At 41.3% G+C, this 18,753-nt stretch overlaps 1 protein-coding gene across 1 annotated transcript in view; it reads left to right on the top strand.

The window, feature by feature from the left end:
- Nucleotides 1–18,753, top strand: part of STK39 (serine/threonine kinase 39) — a 116,252-nt gene that overhangs the window by 76,839 nt on the left and 20,660 nt on the right. The window contains 4 exon segments of the mRNA XM_053408827.1: nt 1,774–1,896; nt 2,388–2,420; nt 3,709–3,771; nt 4,777–4,844. Of these exon segments, the coding sequence (XP_053264802.1) occupies nt 1,774–1,896; nt 2,388–2,420; nt 3,709–3,771; nt 4,777–4,844 (287 nt within the window).

Below are 18,753 nucleotides of genomic sequence, written 5' to 3'. Positions count from 1 at the left end.
CAAGTCCTCAGCTTTTGCAGACCAATCTGTACAGGCATTTGGAGACCTGCATTTTAATTTTACACCATAGATTTTGTACAGTTGTAGTTTTGCTGCTGTGACCTGCCCTTAGGTCAGGCTGTGACCCCAAAGCAGAAAACCAGTGCCCAGTATGCCATGTCTTTGGTGTGATACCTGAAGGCTACTGGCATCCTTTTCTGGAATTGACTTCCTAAGCCAGCCAGGCAATCGACCTGCATGAGCAATAACTGTCCTTTGAAAGTGAGGCAGTACAGCAGCCTGGAAGCACAGAATTGTAAATTCTGCTTCGTGAGGCCTGCTTCTGGCTTCCCCCTCCCACCCTTCTGCAGGATTGTTCTTCAAGGCAGAGGCTGAGACTGCTACCCTTATATTTGTCTGGAAAGTCCAAACTCTGAGATGGGGAAAAAAGAACTTTCTGGTATAGGAATCTTCTTATCCTCTCAGTGGGGAAGATAGGAAGAGGGCCAAATCAGTTGGACAAAATGGTCGCTTTGTGAAATGTGTCTCCATATTCTTGCACCCAGTGCATGTAAATGTCAATGTCCCACTGTTGTAACCTGATTGTAAAAGCCTGGATTTTCACCTGCACTTACTGGCATTTCTAAAGTAGTGATTGTGAGAGTCCTAATAGTTTGGGAATTTTCAAATATCGACCAGCCTTACATAAAAAAACCACAATACTGGACTGTACAGATTCTGCTAAAAAACAACAACACCCTATCACCCTGCTTTCCCACAAATGCAGGCCTTTAAAAGCATGAGCCTGCATTACAAAAATGCTTCCCATGTTGTCTTTTCTTAATAAAACTCATTCGATTCACTATTTTTTCCCTTTGCGGAGTACACTTGCCTTGTACTTTTTCAGTTATTCAGCTAAGAGCAAGAGAAAGTAACCTGATCAAGGGAATGCAGACTGACTCTGTGGCAATAGGTGGACCTCACACAGAGCGAGGCTGTTTGTGCGAAACAGTAAGAAAGCTTCTGGAACGAAGTAAAAACACTCCGCAGTGTATACTGACCATGCATGGGGTTTTGTTGTTGTTGTTTTGAATGGCCAGTCTGTCAATGGGCACATGATACAAATGAGCACCTGAGACTCTTAATCTTGGGGTCATGGGTTCGAGGGCCACATTGGGCAAAAGATTCCTGCATTGCGGGGGGTTGAACAAGATGACCTTCACGGTCCTGTCCAAATCTACAATTCTATAATTCTGTGATACAAATGAGCACCAGCTCATCTTGCAGGACAGCTCCTACTACCACCCAGGCCTGTGGTTATTTTCAAGCTTACTATTCACCATTTATTGTTACGGAGACGAGTGTGTTCAAATTCGGTTCTTCTTCTTGAATTGTTAATATGTTCTATAGGGGTATTATTTCTTGATGATCTCTACCATATTCTTAAAAGCCAGGCATCGTGGTTGAGTACACTGTATGAAATTGCACTTTGATAGAGGTTATTCTGCTAATAATTTTGTAAACCTTTGAGAGCCTGAGGGGAAACCATTCTTTTTAAAATTATTATCATTTATTGAACGTATGATTTTAAAAATTAATATACTGCCCTTCATCCAAGGATCACAGGGTGGCTTGCAGTTACTGTTGTGAGGTATGTATATTAAAAATAAATGCTTTAATGTTATGTGATGACCAAAGTATGTTTAAAAAAAATGGCCAAGAGGACTTCAGAAAGAAAACGTTGCAGTGTTGTTGCTTTTATATATAATTGGTATAATGTTTTGTTTTTGTTAGGTTAGAAGAGTACCAGGTTCCAGTGGCCACCTCCACAAGACAGAAGATGGAGATTGGGAATGGAGCGATGATGAAATGGATGAGAAGAGTGAAGAAGGCAAAGCTGCGTTTTCCCAAGAAAAGGTGACTTTTGGAAACTGCCCACTGTTACACACTTACGTGGAACTTGGACCTGTTGCTCGTCTTCTGAGGCCGTTCTCCATGTGTCCTCTCCAAGGGATTGTGGAAAGGGTGCTGACATGAGAATGGGCCTTCTCAGTGGTGGTTCTTGTTCTATGCAATGCTCTCCCAAAGGAGACACACCTGATGCCATCACTATCTGTTTTTATATGCGATCCAAAAATATTTTTATTCACCCAGGCCTTTGGACTTTAATATCTCCTGCATATCTTTTAGTGAGTTTGGGTTGAGTTGGCTCTGTTCTTCTATATATATTATTAGTGAACATTTTAGGTTATTTTTTTTCTCCTGTTTTTATTCATTTTAATGCTTGTTTCTGTGAGTTGCTTTGGGTTCACCTTTCTGGAAAAAAGACCAATAAATACACATATAAATAATTATTATTTTGGCACTTAAAAGCATGCAACAAGTAACTCTGGATGCTTCTCTTCTAGTCCCGAAGAGTAAAAGAGGAGGAGGATGCTGAGGTAAATAACTGTGCTCTTATCTCTTATGTTCTGAATAGGTGAATGGTCCTTTTTATATTTTTGTCTGTGATCACGCTAGGCATTGTTGGCATCTTAAAATATGAAGCTTTAGGCTTGTATTGTCCTCAGAATAGATAATATATGGGTGAGGTGTAGATTTCAGCTAAAAACCCTCAGCATTTATTAAACTATTTTGAAAAGGCACCACAGCAGATAAAGAATTTGGAGCATAATCTCACGCTCTAACCAACTGAGCTATCCACATAATTATACACCTCTAGAGCTTTTGCGGTTGCATTTTAAAGAAGGTTTTACTTACTTAAATTCCGCATGTCGCCAAAGTGGTTTGCAATCTGTCCAATTAAAACCTATCGACTCAATACAAAGCCCTTTAAAAAAAAAAGTCGCTCGGTACTAAATAAAGGAGCAAGGGAGACCAAGTGCCTACCTAAAATGATAGGTTTTATTTGCCACTAGTACCTGAAATGCACTATGTCAAAGGAATTCCACACAACTAGCGTAGCTGCAGAAAGGAATAGGTGGAAAACTGTACAGAAGTTTAAGACTATAAGGAGCTCTCCTTATAGTCTTAAGGTACCCAGGATACTTTAGGTCCATCTAAGTGAGTCTCTTTTTCTGGCAATGGTCAACGAGATGCTACTGTTGTTGTTCCTCAGCAACTAATACTTAGAGCTTGACTGCCTCTGAACCTGTAGGATGCATCAAGCTATGATGAGTAACTAGGAATCCAGGGATCTGTCTTAATTCTCTTTAAAAGCTGCCTGGGCTGGTGTCCACCACCTCTTGTGGCGAGTTTGTTGTGTGAAGTACTTTGCTTTTGTCTGTTCTGATTAGTCTGTTGGTTCCATTGGACGACCCTAAGTTCAAGCAGTGGTGTGAAATTCCATGCAGGTGCTTAGGTTAGAGTAATTGCATACAGTGCTGTCCTTCCACTCACAGCAGGCTCTTTGATCCAGCAGAAGCTTCCATGAGTAGAGCAGGAAAGGAGGGAATGTGCACTGATTTCCTCCCTCCTGCTGTGTCTCTCCCAAATCTGCCCCACAACAGTTTGAGAGATGGCACAGAGGTCTGGAGCTGCAGGAGAAAGGGAGAATTTGAGATTCACTTCCCTCTCTGTTCTTCTTATAGAAGCCTCTGCTGTTGCGTTGAGCCTTCTTTGAATGGGAGGGGACATGTTCTCTGTTTTTTTTAAATTCTTCCTTGAACTTGTGCAATGTTGGGATATGAAAACAAGCAAATGAAATTCACCGTGCTTTCTTTTAAACAGATTTCTATGAATTCCAGCAATATCCCCGATCAAATACAGAATCTATCTATTAAAGGTTCTGAGGTACGACCACTATTAACATTACTTACGGTTTGGGTTGATGGGGTGGATGTTATGAGGTGTTTTGCACAATCAAACTAGCATGGGGTGTACGAGAGAGCACTGAGTAAGCAGCCTAAGGCTGGGTTTGGCATTCGGTGAAGTGGTTTCATGATAGCTCTCCACAACGCCAGTTTTCAACTTGCTACAGGTTTACTGTGCTACCAACTAGATTAGAAGTTATGCCATAACACATATTTTTTACCATGCGCCACAGTGATCGGTCCACATACTAACTGTGCAAAGTTAGCTGAATGTATTGGCCTTAAGCAAAATGGGCATTTGTGGTGAGAGGAGTTGAAATTGTGCCCCTGTCCAGAGTCTTCCTTCCTTCCTCTCCCTGTTCTCAGTTAGCCACAGTGATTCTTCGTTTAGAGGCCCTTAACCTCATATTTGGGACGTGGGTCCCGCTGTGGGTTAAACCACAGAGCCTAGGACTTGCCGATCAGAAGGTCGGCGGTTCGAATCCCCTTGACGGGGTGAGCTCCCGTTGATTGGTCCTTGCTCCTGCCAACCTAGCAGTTCGAAAGCATGTCAAAATGCAAGTAGATAAATAGGTACCGCTCTGGCGGGAAGGTAAAGGGTGTTTCCGTGCACTGCTCTGGTTCACCAGAAGCAGCTTAGTCATGCTGGCTACATGACCCGGAAGCTGTACACCGGCTCCCTTGGCCAATAAAGCGAGATGAGCACCGCAACCCCAGAGTCATTACCTGGACATTACCTGGTTTCTTACTAAATTCAATTCTACGTTAAACCAGGGGGTGGCATAGTTAATACAATGGCGTTAAGCTGTACCCTCTTAAGTGCAGGTTTGCAGTTTATTGGATTAATCTGGGAAATAGATTTAAGGTGAGTGCTCTGTTATTCTCTTGTATCCATTTTAAAGTTTGTTTTTGTAAGGTTAATTGTTTCTTCAGAAAGAATAAGTGTGTACTACTTTCTCTTTCCATCTCTCTCTTTGGAACTTAGACTCGGCCTGCTGTTAGTAATGAATTTGGTGAAGTTCCATGTGCTGTGAATCTTGTTTTAAGACTAAGGTAAGAACTTTCATCTATTTGCCTTCATAGACTTGGTGGGGTGGGGGGTCAGTGTTGTTAACTTTAATAACATTAGCAGAAACTAAGTGTTCACATAATCCTTTCTCAGTATGACCAATATGAATGGCATTCCCATGACTAATTGCTCTCTTTTAATTGCTTACTAAAAGAGAAGGGGTGGGGGTGGGGAGAGAAATAACTGAATATGACTGTAGCTCCAGGCTAAGGGTACCCTTCATTAAGTATTTTCTCTCCCCCCCCCCCCCCGCCTGCCTTTTTCATTCCATTGCAGGATCACAGTGAGAGATTTTTAATGAGTTTCTTTCACACTTCAGCAGTCAACCTCTGACGGAAATAAACCATGGCTGTATTACAACTCGCCTGCTCAGAACATTTTTACTGGGCAGGTTTGATCTGCAGCTGCAGGGAAAAAAATGACTGATATATTTTCAAAGAACATTTAGCCTTTTAGGAAATGATACAAATATGGTGTCAGGCTTTATAGTTTTTTTGGCAGTAGACAAAAGTTGATTTCCATTTTAAGAAAATGAGTCTGTAGTCTATTAATTGCTTCTTAACGAGCAAGTTTTTCAGAGGCCTAATTAATTTCCACAAAACTAGCTTAACATGCTTTTCATGTAGACCTAACCTAGTTTTTCTCTTTAGCTAACCTAAAATAACTTTGGAAACTGAAACTTCTTTCATGTTGATCTACGTCTTAGTCCTTCTTTCAATGGAAGGAAGTGGTTATTTCTAATGTACTGTGGGAAGTACTGGTCTCTTAGCTGTAGCAATGAGATTAATCAATGATACAGAAGAGCTCACTACCACCCATCCTCTTTGCATGTCCAAAGATCTTTCCTCTAGTTTCTCATGTGATGTGGTCCTCTGCAAGTTTTCTGGAACCAGCCCAGTGGGTGGTTGCTAAGATGGTTTGCATTTCCCATGTACTCTGTGAAGGAAGGTATTTGACATGTATTTTGACATGTATGACATGAACTCCTCATTTTGTCAATAATGCAAAAAAAAAAAGGGGGGGAAAGATAATTTAAAAATGGAAGCAAAAGTCACTTGGGCTTTCTCTTCCTAGTCAACCTTGCGCTCCCACGCCCTGGGAGATAGGGAAAATGCTGCAAGTTCATGTGCTCACTTCCTCCTGACCTAAATTATCTTCCCCCTGATCTCAACAGGTCATCACATTTTGAAATTTCTCCTGTAGTGTGCCTATCCTGATGTCATGATGAAAAAACTTCCATTAGACATTCTAATTATGCACCATAAATGTAGGGCAGAATCCATTGTAGCTCTATGTCTCTTCTTTGTCAGTGGAAGAATTTCTCCTTGCTCAATGGAATATTGCCCTTGTTTTGTCCCCTCCCGTGTCCCCTGAAACATTTTCTCAGGGTTCCCTTAGCTCTTTGGAGCATATTTGAGGAGGTTGTGGCAGGAGGAGAGGGGGAGGAAGTCCCATTGTGAAAGTGAAAATCCTTGTGCTGATGGGACACAGTAGTATACGTTATACAAAATGTACTCCTCTTGATTATAAAACAAAAATACCCTTTAAGCAGTTCTGTGTATGCTTACCTGGGAGTAAGAACCGTTAGATATAGAGAAACTTGATTCTGAGTAAACCTGCCTAAGATAGCTTTGTTAGTCTCTTTATTTACTCTTTTCCTCTGCCTCCATAGCAATAGTATTTTAGCAGTGCTCGAAAGAGATTTAATTTTATTGTAACTCCTTTTGTGACTATTACAGATTGTGAGACTCTGTAGAACTCTGTGTGCATTCATCTTGTAGAAGGAAAGGGCAGGCAATATTTCTATTCCTGCCAAATTTACAACGGCAGTCCAAGATAAGGAGTTTTATTTTTGCTATTTCGCATGTTAAAGGAAAGTGCTATGGCCAGTGTAGGAATGGCACAACCTGTTCTTGCTATTCATAGATGGGGCTTTGGTGGGATTTTTTCCCTCCTCGTCTTTTTTAAAGCCTTTGTCGTAAAACTATTTGCCATTAACAAAAGCTGTGAGAGCACAATAAGCAGTAACTATTCTATAAATTGTATTCAGTCTATCTGTTGCTTTCATCAGCCCTTTCTGCATGGAGAAAAGCGCTTATATTTTGCACCCTCACAAGCCCAATCTCTTGGTTTTATACGGTTTGCTTTGTAATGCGCTGCATTGAGTTGGTATTAACATGAGTTCAGGCAGCTAAAATCTAGGGTTTTTGGCTTTACCCATCTCGACTACTTTCCTCCCGATAAATTTTGTGCCACCACCTGCTGAGCTGATAGTTAAATCAAGTCGTTGATGTGACCTAAAAAGCACATTGAAGAATTTCCACTAAGAGCTGGCTGTAGTCTGATGAGTTTTTGCCAAGGAATAATCGAACCATTACATGTTAACACATTCTCCTGGGAATTCCTATGCTTTTGGGATCGATCTTCACATGTACACACAAGGGCGAAGGGTGGAGAAGTGTCTTGGTGATCAAATCCCATTTTGGCTTCCCTTTTTTTTAAACTGCTTTAAATTCTTTAATGACTAAATCTTAAAAGCATTAGTTTGCCTTTTAAGAGCGGCAAACTTTTCTAAAGCCATTTCCTAGGCTCGTCACAAAGCAGTTCAGTATTAGTAATGCTTCTCTTACATCTGTTATTGCTGCAAAAATTGTAGGGGTTTGGTTGAATTCATGCTGGGTGCTGCAGAAAGGAAACGCTAGCAGAATTAGTGCTGTTCCACTGCAAATGGTATCCCTGTACCCCTGATCGCACCCATAAAGCTTACACTTGGTGGTTTTCAAGTATACATGAGAAGCAGTGCTCCTGAGCAGAATCCCAGCCACACTCTCTACTTGCACTCCATGTAATGTGTAAGGAGTCCTGTTGTGAAACGCAGAAACACTCTCTCCCCTGCCCTGGCTTGTGGCTATGGACTAATAATTTGATAAATGAATTATTCTGATGTTTGGCAAAAGGCACAGATTTTAAACCGTCTATGGGCCTGGTGTGCCCTTAAAGCTGCTATGTTGACCATTTCTCCATATAGAGGTTCACATCCTGCTACCAAAGAAACACTAGTAGCTAGAGAAAATTGAATTGTGGCCGCTATACTTCTGGGTTTAGATGTGACTTAGTGCTGCACAGCATACAGTAATTAATTGAAACACTTTACAATCTTCAAGGGCTAGTATGTCTGTTAATGGGCGGAAATATCTTCTCTTCTTGGTGGGATCCAGGAATATTTCTAAAATATTTGATCTCCAGCTTTAATTACTTGACTTGCCTATACTTGTTTCTTGGCATTTTGTGACAAAAATGTAATATATAGCTTGTGCCAGAGGAGGTGGTTCCCTGGACGGTTAAGTCCAGTCAAAGGCGACTATGGAGTTGCGGCACTCATCTCGCTTTTCAGGCTGAGGGAGCCAGTGTTTGTCCACAGACAGCTTTCCAGGCCATGTGGCCAGCATGACTAAACCGCTTCTGGCGCAACAGAACTGTGATGGAAGCCAGAACACACGGAAATGCCATTGACCTTCACGCCACAGCGGTCCCTATTTATCCACTTGCACTGGTATGCTTTTGAACTTGCTAGGTTGGCAGAAGCTTGGACAAAGCAACATGACCTCACCCCGTCATGGGGATTCAAACTGCTGACCTTCTGATCGGCAAGTCCAAGAGGCTCAGTGGTTTAGACCACAGTGCCACCTGTGTCCTTTTTAACACAGAGGAGGACTCTGTGCCAAGAGCTGGTACTATGCATTTTACTATTTTTCAAAGCATTTTAAAATTCTAGGCTTGTTTGGTATTTTCACAAATCCAGAACACTCCAGCTAGAATATAGTGATTGTTTTGGCTGTAGGAATTAAGACAGCTATTCCTAGAGTACAGTTGACAAGTTCCAAGGTTCCTTTTTAATGGCTTTAATTATCCCCCAAGTATCTGGTGTAATCTGAGTTGGACTTATTTACATAAAATGAATATAATCCAGACCCATGCATACATTATTTTATTTATATACTGCTTTTTTAACTATGAAAATAGCTAAGAGATAAGAGATCTGTGTACAGATCTTTGAGGGGCCAAAACTGTGTGTTTCAGCAGAGTCTGAATTGCTGCCCAAAATAACATCTCTATTCTCCTTGTAGTTTCACTTACCTGTGATACTATTGCATTCCCTTTGTCCCCATTACTGGTCATTGACCGTAATGAAGAGATGGAATTGAACTTCATTTTCCCCATGGTTTTAAACTGATCTAATAGCTTGGCTTTTTCCAAAGCCGTTCACTGTGGTTTTCCAGTTTGAATAAACTTGGAAAATATGGTTAATTCAGCTATGATTTTATTGCTTGATGCATGAACCACCTGTGTGTACAGTCAAAAGACTCATTCATATCTCAGATAATAATGGTGATTCTAAGATATGATCCCCTGAGATGCAGTTATTGGCAGTAACTGAAACGAGTGACATTTATGATGAAACTTCAGCATAACATAAATATTGAAATTTGCACCATAAATGTACACTGCTTCTTGACAGCTTAATCGAAATGGTCAAAATGCAAACTTTAGAAAGTTAATTCTAATGCAAAGTTATTTTCAGTTCACTTTGATTTTACTTCTACAAAGACTTTCCTTCCACCTTGCGTTTAGGTGTATTGCATCATTTTTATCAAGGTTTCCCTGAACAGTAGAACTTAAATCAAACCATGATAACATATCTTATAGTAAAATTGACTTTGTGACACTCTATCAGTAAATCACCATCCAGAGAGACAGTGAACTCATTATAGTAGCCTTGAAATAGAAGTTGGGAGAACTGTAAAAGATTAATTTTGCATTTTCCCATCTTCCGTTCTTGGGAGCAAAACTTTTTTGAGCATCCGAGGCTTAATATAGTAGCCTGCCCCCACAAGCGTTACCTAATAATGAGGGCCGTGCGCTTAACTTTTGTCAGTTATTTCCAGAATGAAAAGAAGTAAAGTAAATGCAATTATAAAAGAGGTTTAGGGAAAAAACTGAAAGAGGAGCTGGAGCTCACAAGAGCAATCATTTGTAGCCAAATTACTGTTCCTTCCCCACCGCCGCCCCTCAGAAATGCTGTGTGTGTATATAACAATACAGAAATTTTTGATGCAGTCAGAGTAGGGGATGCTAGAGGCAGATTGGCAGTGCGAGAGAGGGATGGGCGGGGAGGAAAGAAAGAGCTGAACAGGAGGGATGGGTAATTGGAGCAGGCTTATTTCTACTGGAGTGTTCAGCCCGTTCTTCAGCTAGCTTGCTTCTAATTTAAGGCAGCTGTCAGATGAATCCTTTACTTTAAGGCTGGATTTTTTTTGTGGAGAGTTTTTTCCCTCAGTTGATTTTCTTACTCATGAGCTGAGGCTGGGGCCAGAGCCCCTGGGTGTTTCACATGCACATAACCATCTCGTTTCCATGATTGGAAAAATGGCTGCATTCCCATTTGACCCAAGTGCATGGCAGTGCAGATGCCCTAGGCATTACATACACACTTTGTGCATAGCTTCCACCCATGGGTACATGCAGAGAATGCCAAATAGCTTTCATAACTGATAAGGATTGCTCTCCTGCAGTGTGCAAATCCTGCCTTTCTTCCCTAGTGGAACCCATTGGGTGGCATCCATCCTAGCACTCACAGTTGGCAGATCTGCCAACTCATCTGCCTTCAGACCAATTATGTTGGATTGTGGACAGATGGGTGCTCAGTAGCCTTATTGTGAGAGGAATAAGGTTACTATGTATGGAATATGTTTTGACAGACAAGGAGGGAAGGGTCAGGATTTACTCTGTGGACAAAGGACACCCCAGTGCCAGGATATGCCATTTGTGGAAGGGTGGGCAATCAAGGTTTGTCAGTAATCTTTTGGTGAAGGAAGTATCCACGTAAATATGGGGGAAGGAGGATTAGAATTGGGCAGGGTGGATAAAAACCAATGATTAAAAAAAAATAAAAATTAGGATTTTTAAAAATTTAAATTGGATTTTTAAAATAAAATGCTTTTGGAGGAAAAATATTTCTAAAGATAGTTTTCTATTTAAGATACATTATAGTCCAAAGGCTATTCATCAGGAAATACGGCTTTGTTTTTAGTTTTTCATGTGTGCTAAAACTCAGTCTAAGGGTTTAAATAAAAATTGTTTAACTACATTATTTAATAAGCATGGATACATATGCTATAATGTTATTGTTTTAATTAAATAAATTATTTAAATTGTTATTAAGGAAATGATTATTTTTCTCCTTCCAATAAATTACAGCAGAAAAGTTGTCCAAATATAAACAGTCAGCTTATTAAACCTCACAATAATTTCATAATTATCTAAGTATTTCTAATAGGATAACAAAATCAGTAATTTTTGATAAAACTATAAAAACTACTCTGAAAATTTATTATTCCAGAAATGAAATCTTCTTCTGGTTGCAAATATTAAGATTATACCAGCAAGAATGAGTATTTCTGTAAAAAAAAAAAAAGATTTAAATCAAGTCTTACTGACTAGTGATTTAAATTGATTTGATTTAAATTATATCCACCCTGGAATTGGGCGGTTTATTCAGAGGCATGGTTTCAAAGACCACCCGGGCTTGACATCACCTTCTCAGGAGTTAAATTTATATGTTTAAAGTGGTATTATACCAAAGAATTCTGGGAGGTGTTGTTTGTTTAGGACGCAGAGATGTGCTCAGTGGCCCCTATTCCCCTCATGAAGCTACTCAGAGTGGTTTAGGAATCAATCTGCCCAGGGAATGGGCCCAAATCACAGCCTGTTCATAAAGATTGGTATAACCGTTCTATAAGATTTATATTCTTTGCCCAAATTGAGAGGAAGACAGGATGTATTCCAATTTGTATGAAGTTCCTTGCTGTCAGAATTCTTCCACAGATGCAGGCTGTACACACACAGGAGATGGAAAGTCCAATAATTTTGAGCAACTGCAAATTGGGAGTTCTCATTTGAACCTCATTAGGGAGAAGGCAATGTCTTCTATCAAATTCCTTACTTCTATTGAAGAGACGTACAACATCACCAAGTAAAGCCACATCTTACTGCCCAAACAAGGTCTAATTCCTTAAAGGTTAGAATATGCCCATCATCTTCCCAGTGAGTCTCCAGATTCAATGCACATTAATGTTTTGTGGGTTTTCGTGTGCGAAGAAGCTCACTGGTTCAGGGGATGCAAGACTGCAATCTGTGGTTGAAACACTGGAAGCAAGTTGACTTCATAACTCCTAACAATGCTTGCTCCAATTGTTCTGAGGAATGCTGAATATTGACTTAGTTGTACCATCTTTGAATGGACTGCAAGAAGATCAAACGCATCCATTCTTAGGGAAATCAGCCCTGAGTGCTCACTGTAAGGACAGATCCTGAAGCTGAGGCTCCAATACTTTGGCCACCTCATGAGAAGAGAAGACTCCCTGGAAAAGACCCTGATGTTGGGAAAGATGGAGGGCACAAGGAGAAGGGGACGACAGAGGATGAGATGGTTGGACTGTGTCCTCGAAGCTACCAGCATGCGTTTGACCAAACTGCGGGAGGCAGTGGAAGACAGAAGTGCCTGGCGTGCTCTGGTCCATGGGGTCACGAAGAGTCGGACACGACTAAACAACAACAACAACAACAACAACAACAACAACAACCATCTTTGAACAGGCAAGCACCATGTGTGCCTGCACACATTTTCCAAGCAGAGTGATTTCAAATCTTGAAACATGGTCAAAGAGCCCTTGGAATAACGGCACTGATCTTCAGCAGACTTTGAACATACTTGAGATAGTGGTGTGTTCTGATAGCTTTCATCATAACAGTCGCTGGTGTTGAGAATACTTAGGCAATGACTGTGCCAAATTGGGGTGACCGGATTTAAAATGACATTTTTGAAATTAGCAGAACTAAATGATATTGAAACCAGGCGTTATGGAATCTCAGCGCTGTTGAGCAAGCCAATAAACATCTACAGCCGATCTGCCACCTTCAATCACAGAGGACAGCCATCATTTTAAGTGGATAATTTAGAGAAATTAAAGTCTGGATTTTTGTAAGAGCCTAATGATGATGAAGAATAAGAGTGAGATTATTTCAACCTTTGGTGTTCTACAAGAGCTTCTGCAAATGGGGAGAAATATGAAATGGTGGGAGGGGGCAGTGATTTTTGCTTCTCACTGTCCCCCCCCCAAAAAAAAAAAATCTCCAAAGGGTTGTGGAACTGGTAGTATGTTAATATACATTTAGGTATAGGCCTTTAAAATTTTAGGTCACGATATCATAGTCTACTGGAACAAGATATTGGTTCAGGACTATATTCAAAAGCAGCCATGGTTTAGTGTTATGAGCTGCAGTGAACTTTTTCACCCCAAGCCCCACATCTTTTCTGAGCAGACTTTCAAGGGCTGTGTGCTCGTTGTGTAGGGGGTCAGCAACCAAAGTGGGCAGAGCAATCAATGTAAATTTCATCTTTGTGCAACAGGCTAGTTTTGACACAAACTCACAGAACCCTCCATTAGCCAGGCAAAACCACTTGTGGGGTGAAACAGGGCCAATGAAGGATGTGGCCTGAGGAGAAGGGATGTACAGTGGTACCTCGGGTTAAGAACTTAATTCATTCTGGAGGTCTGTTCTTAACCTGAAACTGTTCTTAACCTGAAGCAGCACTTTAGCTAATGGGGCCTCCCGCTGCTGCCGCTGCATGATTTCTGTTCTCATCCTGAAGCAAAGTTCTTAACCCGAGGTAATATTTCTGGGTTAGCGGAGTCTGTAACCTGAAGCATATGCAACCTGAAGCGTATGTAACCCGAGGTACCACTGTAGCCTGCATCATCAGAGAGTCAGATAGGGAGGCCTGGACGTCCCCGTTTGGTCTCTTGGGCCTGAGGCTCTCCATCCCTGGTTTAGCCCATGGACATGTTTGCATTGCAAAGCCTGTCTTCTGGATTTGGGTTTTTATTTGTTTTATATACTACATGCTGGGTAGCTAGAATACATAGAAATATGCTTTAAGTTCCCATCAGATATTTTCATTAGCTGCTGCTTGGGGTGTGAGGGGAGCTTGCCTAATATGTGTAGCAGATAACACAGTGATTGTAAAGTAGCCATGTGGATTCATCTGCAATGTGTAGTAATGGTCTCACATTCATCACAAAAGGCATGTTGTTAGAGAACACCATCAGTTCCCTGTTGCGTGGGGATTATAAAAGAATTTTCTTTTCCTTAGGTGTGCAATTGTAAAGGCTATTCCGTTCATCCTCCTAGGTCTAACTAGAGTTAAGTATAAAACTGTGTCTTCACATTAGCATTGCAGAGAGCTGTGTGCACAGGGAGGAATTTGCGTTGGGCCTGAGGTGTTGTGGCTCCAATTGTTGATGGGTTCAATCCCAGCGGTGATTCGTTTCCAGCTGAGTGAGAGTTAACGAGTAGAGATTCATGGCAACTGCAAGCATATCTTTACATTTAATTGGTGGTTCTGTCTGTTGAGATCATGCGATCTTTCCCCCAACTTATTTTACCCAGAGCTCTTGGATAATAAAAACACAAATTGTGAATGCTGCCTCCACATAGAAAGGTAGAATTAGCCCACTGGAGAAGTTTATTGGTTTGTGTACTGTTTGGTAGTGTTCAGCAGCTAGAGGCTATGTTGTTTTTGCATTTTACAGTACTTTCCTCTTGTAGAGAGGTCAGTGTTGTGAATGGCAAGCACAGCCATTGTGCTATACTGTTAGCTGAAACTCTCCCCTTTCCCCCTTTTTATGAGGAGCTGGGGAAGTGAAATGAAAGTACGCCACATCAGACATTAGCCCGGGTGCTTTTATTTCATGAAGACTCTATGCTAGGCTACGGCACGTCTTAGATTGGAGGCAAACAACATCCAAGAGAATTGGAGACATGCTGCCTGATAGTTTCATCTGGTGTGCATGCTCATCCCTTTATGCAACATTTGTCTGCAGCCTTAACAGGCTTTGAGGATTTTTGAAGCACTTCCACTACAAAATGCTGGAAATCTGCATGACTGGAGATGACAGTTGGAATAAGCTTGCACTTCGGTTGCGGGGTGAAATGTCTTCAGCCGTACAGTCTGATCTGCAGAGTGTTTGCCCAGATGTATGTCACACTGAGTTCAGCAAGACTTGCCATTTTAAAGTTTAGGATTGAGGCCATGTAGCACAATTCTATGCATGCTTTGCTCCGGGGCTTACTCCTGAGGTAGGTGTGCATAGGATTGCAGCCTTGGATTCCATACACTGTATGCAACCCAAGGCACGTATGTTTGCTCCAGATGCATAGTGTGGAATGTGGTTGGAACCAATATTTTTCTGGAAGGAAAGAGTGGTAATTCCAGCCACTATCAGTCCCATGAAGTTTGTGTATAGGGAAAGATGCTCTGAACAGAGGAAGGACAGGCAGCCTGCAGAGTGCACAGGGTCAGGGTATGGAAGGAATTATGGAAGGAACAAGATAAAATGGAGGTTGGGAAAATGGACTGTCCTGTAAGAAATGTTACATTCTAAATCTTTATAACAAGGGAACCGAGTAAAAGTGCTGATGTACATGGGAGCCTGTCAGTTTGAAGTATGAATGCGAGTTCTAGGTATTTTTATGTGTGAGGACTCAGTCCATTTAAAAATGGGAATGAATGAGGCTGTCTATAAAAAGCGGAATGACCAAAAATCAGTAAGACTCTTGGTATTAAACTGGAATAAGGAATTATAATGCAGCGGTCTGGCAGCCAATATTTTACTATATAGATATGGAACTATGCAAGTAATTTCCTACTATATCCTTGTTGAGTGAATTATTTCAGAATGGGGCTCTTCTCTAAATAATGAATGATTAATATAAGCACTTTGCCCAAATAATTGTTATAGAACACTGCTATTCTTAAGGATGTATGGGTTTTATGTACCTTGGTTTAAATCCCATTTTTACACTCAATTTTATTCAGCTTTGTAGTGCCAGAGACATAGAAAAAGAAATATATTATTTGCTGCTCTTGCATTTCAAGTGGATTTTTAGAAGCTGGGAAGGAAAATCATGTTTGGAAAGACCAGGGAACACAATGGATCATTTATTAGGGTTTTCCTCGAGTTTTTCCAAGAATAATTGCACTATGTATTTAAGCTGCATTCAACCGGATCCAATGATACCTCTCATTGGAGGGGATTGCGAGCCAGCTTGTCTCACCTCTGAGGTCTCTTGCTGTCTGTGCAGGGGAATAAATACTGAACAGAATCCACCAGAGTAAAATCAGCCCACTCAGGCCTGTTCCACATGGTCAATTTCCACACAAAATCTGGCAATTGACTGCATGATGTGGACCTAGATACACTGAATTTTGGGTGAATTGCCTCTATTCCAGCATCACACCCTCTGAATGTGGGTGTCCGGGGATGTTTGGGGCAGGCACACTCCCTCACCTCTGATCTAGTCCACTAGAGATTTTCCTCCTAATTACAGGCACTCTCCTTTTTTAAAGTCATTGTCGTAAATGTCATTTATCCCATGATCAACCTGTCTCAAGTGATCAGATTAATACAAAAATGGGTGTGAATATGTTAAGTAATTTCAGTAAAAAAGTCAATATTGAGATTTATGGTCATGGAAGGATTTTTGGGAAACAGAAGGATGGGGTTTATTGGAGATGGGTGTAGTTGCTGAAATGGATCTTGCACACACCATTGTGCCATGTAACCTTTTGGTGGAAACTTCTGCTGTTCCAGTAGGAGTGTGACTGGCTAAGCAATCGTCGTGCCAACAAGGCACTCAGTAGCATCTAGTCAAGATAGCTCTCTGCCATCCATTGGTCATTGGCTGCATTTGACTCCTTCATAGGGCCATGCATTCACTGCCCTCCCTAATGCTTGTACCAACATGTTCTGCGCGCTGAGCCCAAACTTGTCTGTCTTAAAATCTGCATTCGGCTTCATCTACCCTGAAAAGAGTCTTGACCACTCTGTTGTTTGCCCCTTTTAGTGGCCTTTATCACATCCTTTGCAAGCTGTACATGGCCCGTCTTCTTAGCCACAGTGCATTGATTAGTTTCTTAGCCACAGTTTCTCCAGTTAGTTTCTTAGCCATGGTGCACTGATTAGTGGTGCCTCTTCTTGTCACTTCTTGTAACTGCTATCTCAAGGGGTACAAAAAAGAACGAAGAAGGAACTGAGATCCAGATGAAACAAACGTCTTTACAAAACAACTCCTCCTGGACACAGGGAGAGATCTGGAGATCTACAAACACTGCCATATCCTCATCCACCAATAGTCCCCCCGGTCTTGAGAGAGTAGGGATGCCACAATTCCTCCTCAATTGGGTAGGTGGGTGTGGTGTTTTGTGTTAAAACAGTGGACTGTACCAGAGGGTCTCTGCTGTTGTGGTGTAGTGGTTAAGAGCGGTAGACTCGTAATCTGGGGAACCGGGTTTGCGTCTCCGCTCCTCCACATGCAGCTGCTGGGTGACCTTGGGCTAGTCACACTTCTCTGAAGTCTCTCAGCCTCACTCACCTCACAGAGTGTTTGTTGTGGGGGAGGAAGGGAAAGGAGAATGTTAGCCGCTTTGAGACTCCTTCGGCTAGTGATAAAGCAGAATATCAAATCCAAACTCTTCTTGGACAAACAGTTTAGCTTTGGAGTTGTGCCGGAGAACGGAGAGCCTAGGAAGTAAGATCTCAAAACCCTGACTATGGGCCTTGGCAAGTCCACCTTGCATATAGAATGCATGTAGAAACACAAAGGTCAGAGATTATTGTTTCCGGGTTTGTGAAAACAGAACTTTGGAAAACAGAACTCAAGTGTTTGTGGAGGAGGTCCTAATTTCCCTGAAGCCCTAAGTTGCAAATTACAGTCAATAGTCTCTTCTTGGTGGACAGTACTGAGGGTCATTTTTAATTATTTTTTTTTTGCATTGTGGGATTGTACTCTGTGCTGTAAGACATTTAATTTTTTGTTTTTAACCTTGCCGCTTTTACCTGTGTGAATGATCAATTTCGTTTTTTTCAGCAGCTGAGTACCTCTCCCTCTCTATTTTTTTAAAAAAAATCACATATAAATGGTTGATTCAATTTATTAAGGTAAATCGAACTCAGTACCTTTTTGGACAGCTCAATAACTCACGTTATACACCTGCATGTAGACTGCTGCACTTTCAGCATCCAAAGTCATATTTTCTTTTCTTTTTGCATATTGCCTTGGCTCATACCAACAGTAGCTTTATATCTGTCTCTTAGATTATAAGGAGAGGTTCAAGAAGCCCCATTTGCTTCTCTCTCCACCCCTAATATTCATAGGGACATCTGTGTGAGTCCAGATGCAAGTGAATAGATGGGGCTTTCAGCTAAAGCCCCCTCTCTCCAGCATCTTGTGAGCAGATCTGATACTTCCTGTGGGCTCTGAAAAGTTCCTACTTTCCACCCTTCAAAAGAAAAGAAACCTTCTGTTTAATAGTCGGAGCTACTGAAGGCAGCAAATGAACTTTACCATTGCCTCTCACTAATCGAAACAGTTCTGCATGGTTGTTTGGCTGCATAATACTGCACTATGCAATATCCATTTGGTCTGACTAAAGAACGGGATAACAAGAAATTAATTCACCTTTTGAATCGCGCCTGCTATACTTAGCAGCTGGATACTTCTTTTGCTGCGCTCATTTTGCAAAAGTTGTATCTGTTGTCTTGCCAATCCATTTTTGTTGTTCTTGCGTGATCGTGTTATTGTGACTGTGTGACATTTTCTTAATATGTGTTTAGCAAGTGATAATAGTTCTGAGTCATGGCTGAGCGTGCCTGGATGTTGGATTTAGTTTTCCCACAGCAAGACTTCATGGCCTGGTACACTGAAATATGAGTCTGCTTACAGTTTCCATGCTGAGGAACAGAAGAATAATGGACCGCAAAACACATTTCA

The sequence above is a fragment of the Podarcis raffonei genome, chromosome 1 (genome assembly GCF_027172205.1).
Source record: "Podarcis raffonei isolate rPodRaf1 chromosome 1, rPodRaf1.pri, whole genome shotgun sequence".
NCBI classification, from domain to species: domain Eukaryota; kingdom Metazoa; phylum Chordata; class Lepidosauria; order Squamata; family Lacertidae; genus Podarcis; species Podarcis raffonei.
Note: the sequence above shows the minus strand (reverse complement) of the source record. Positions and strands in the feature narration are given on the sequence as shown.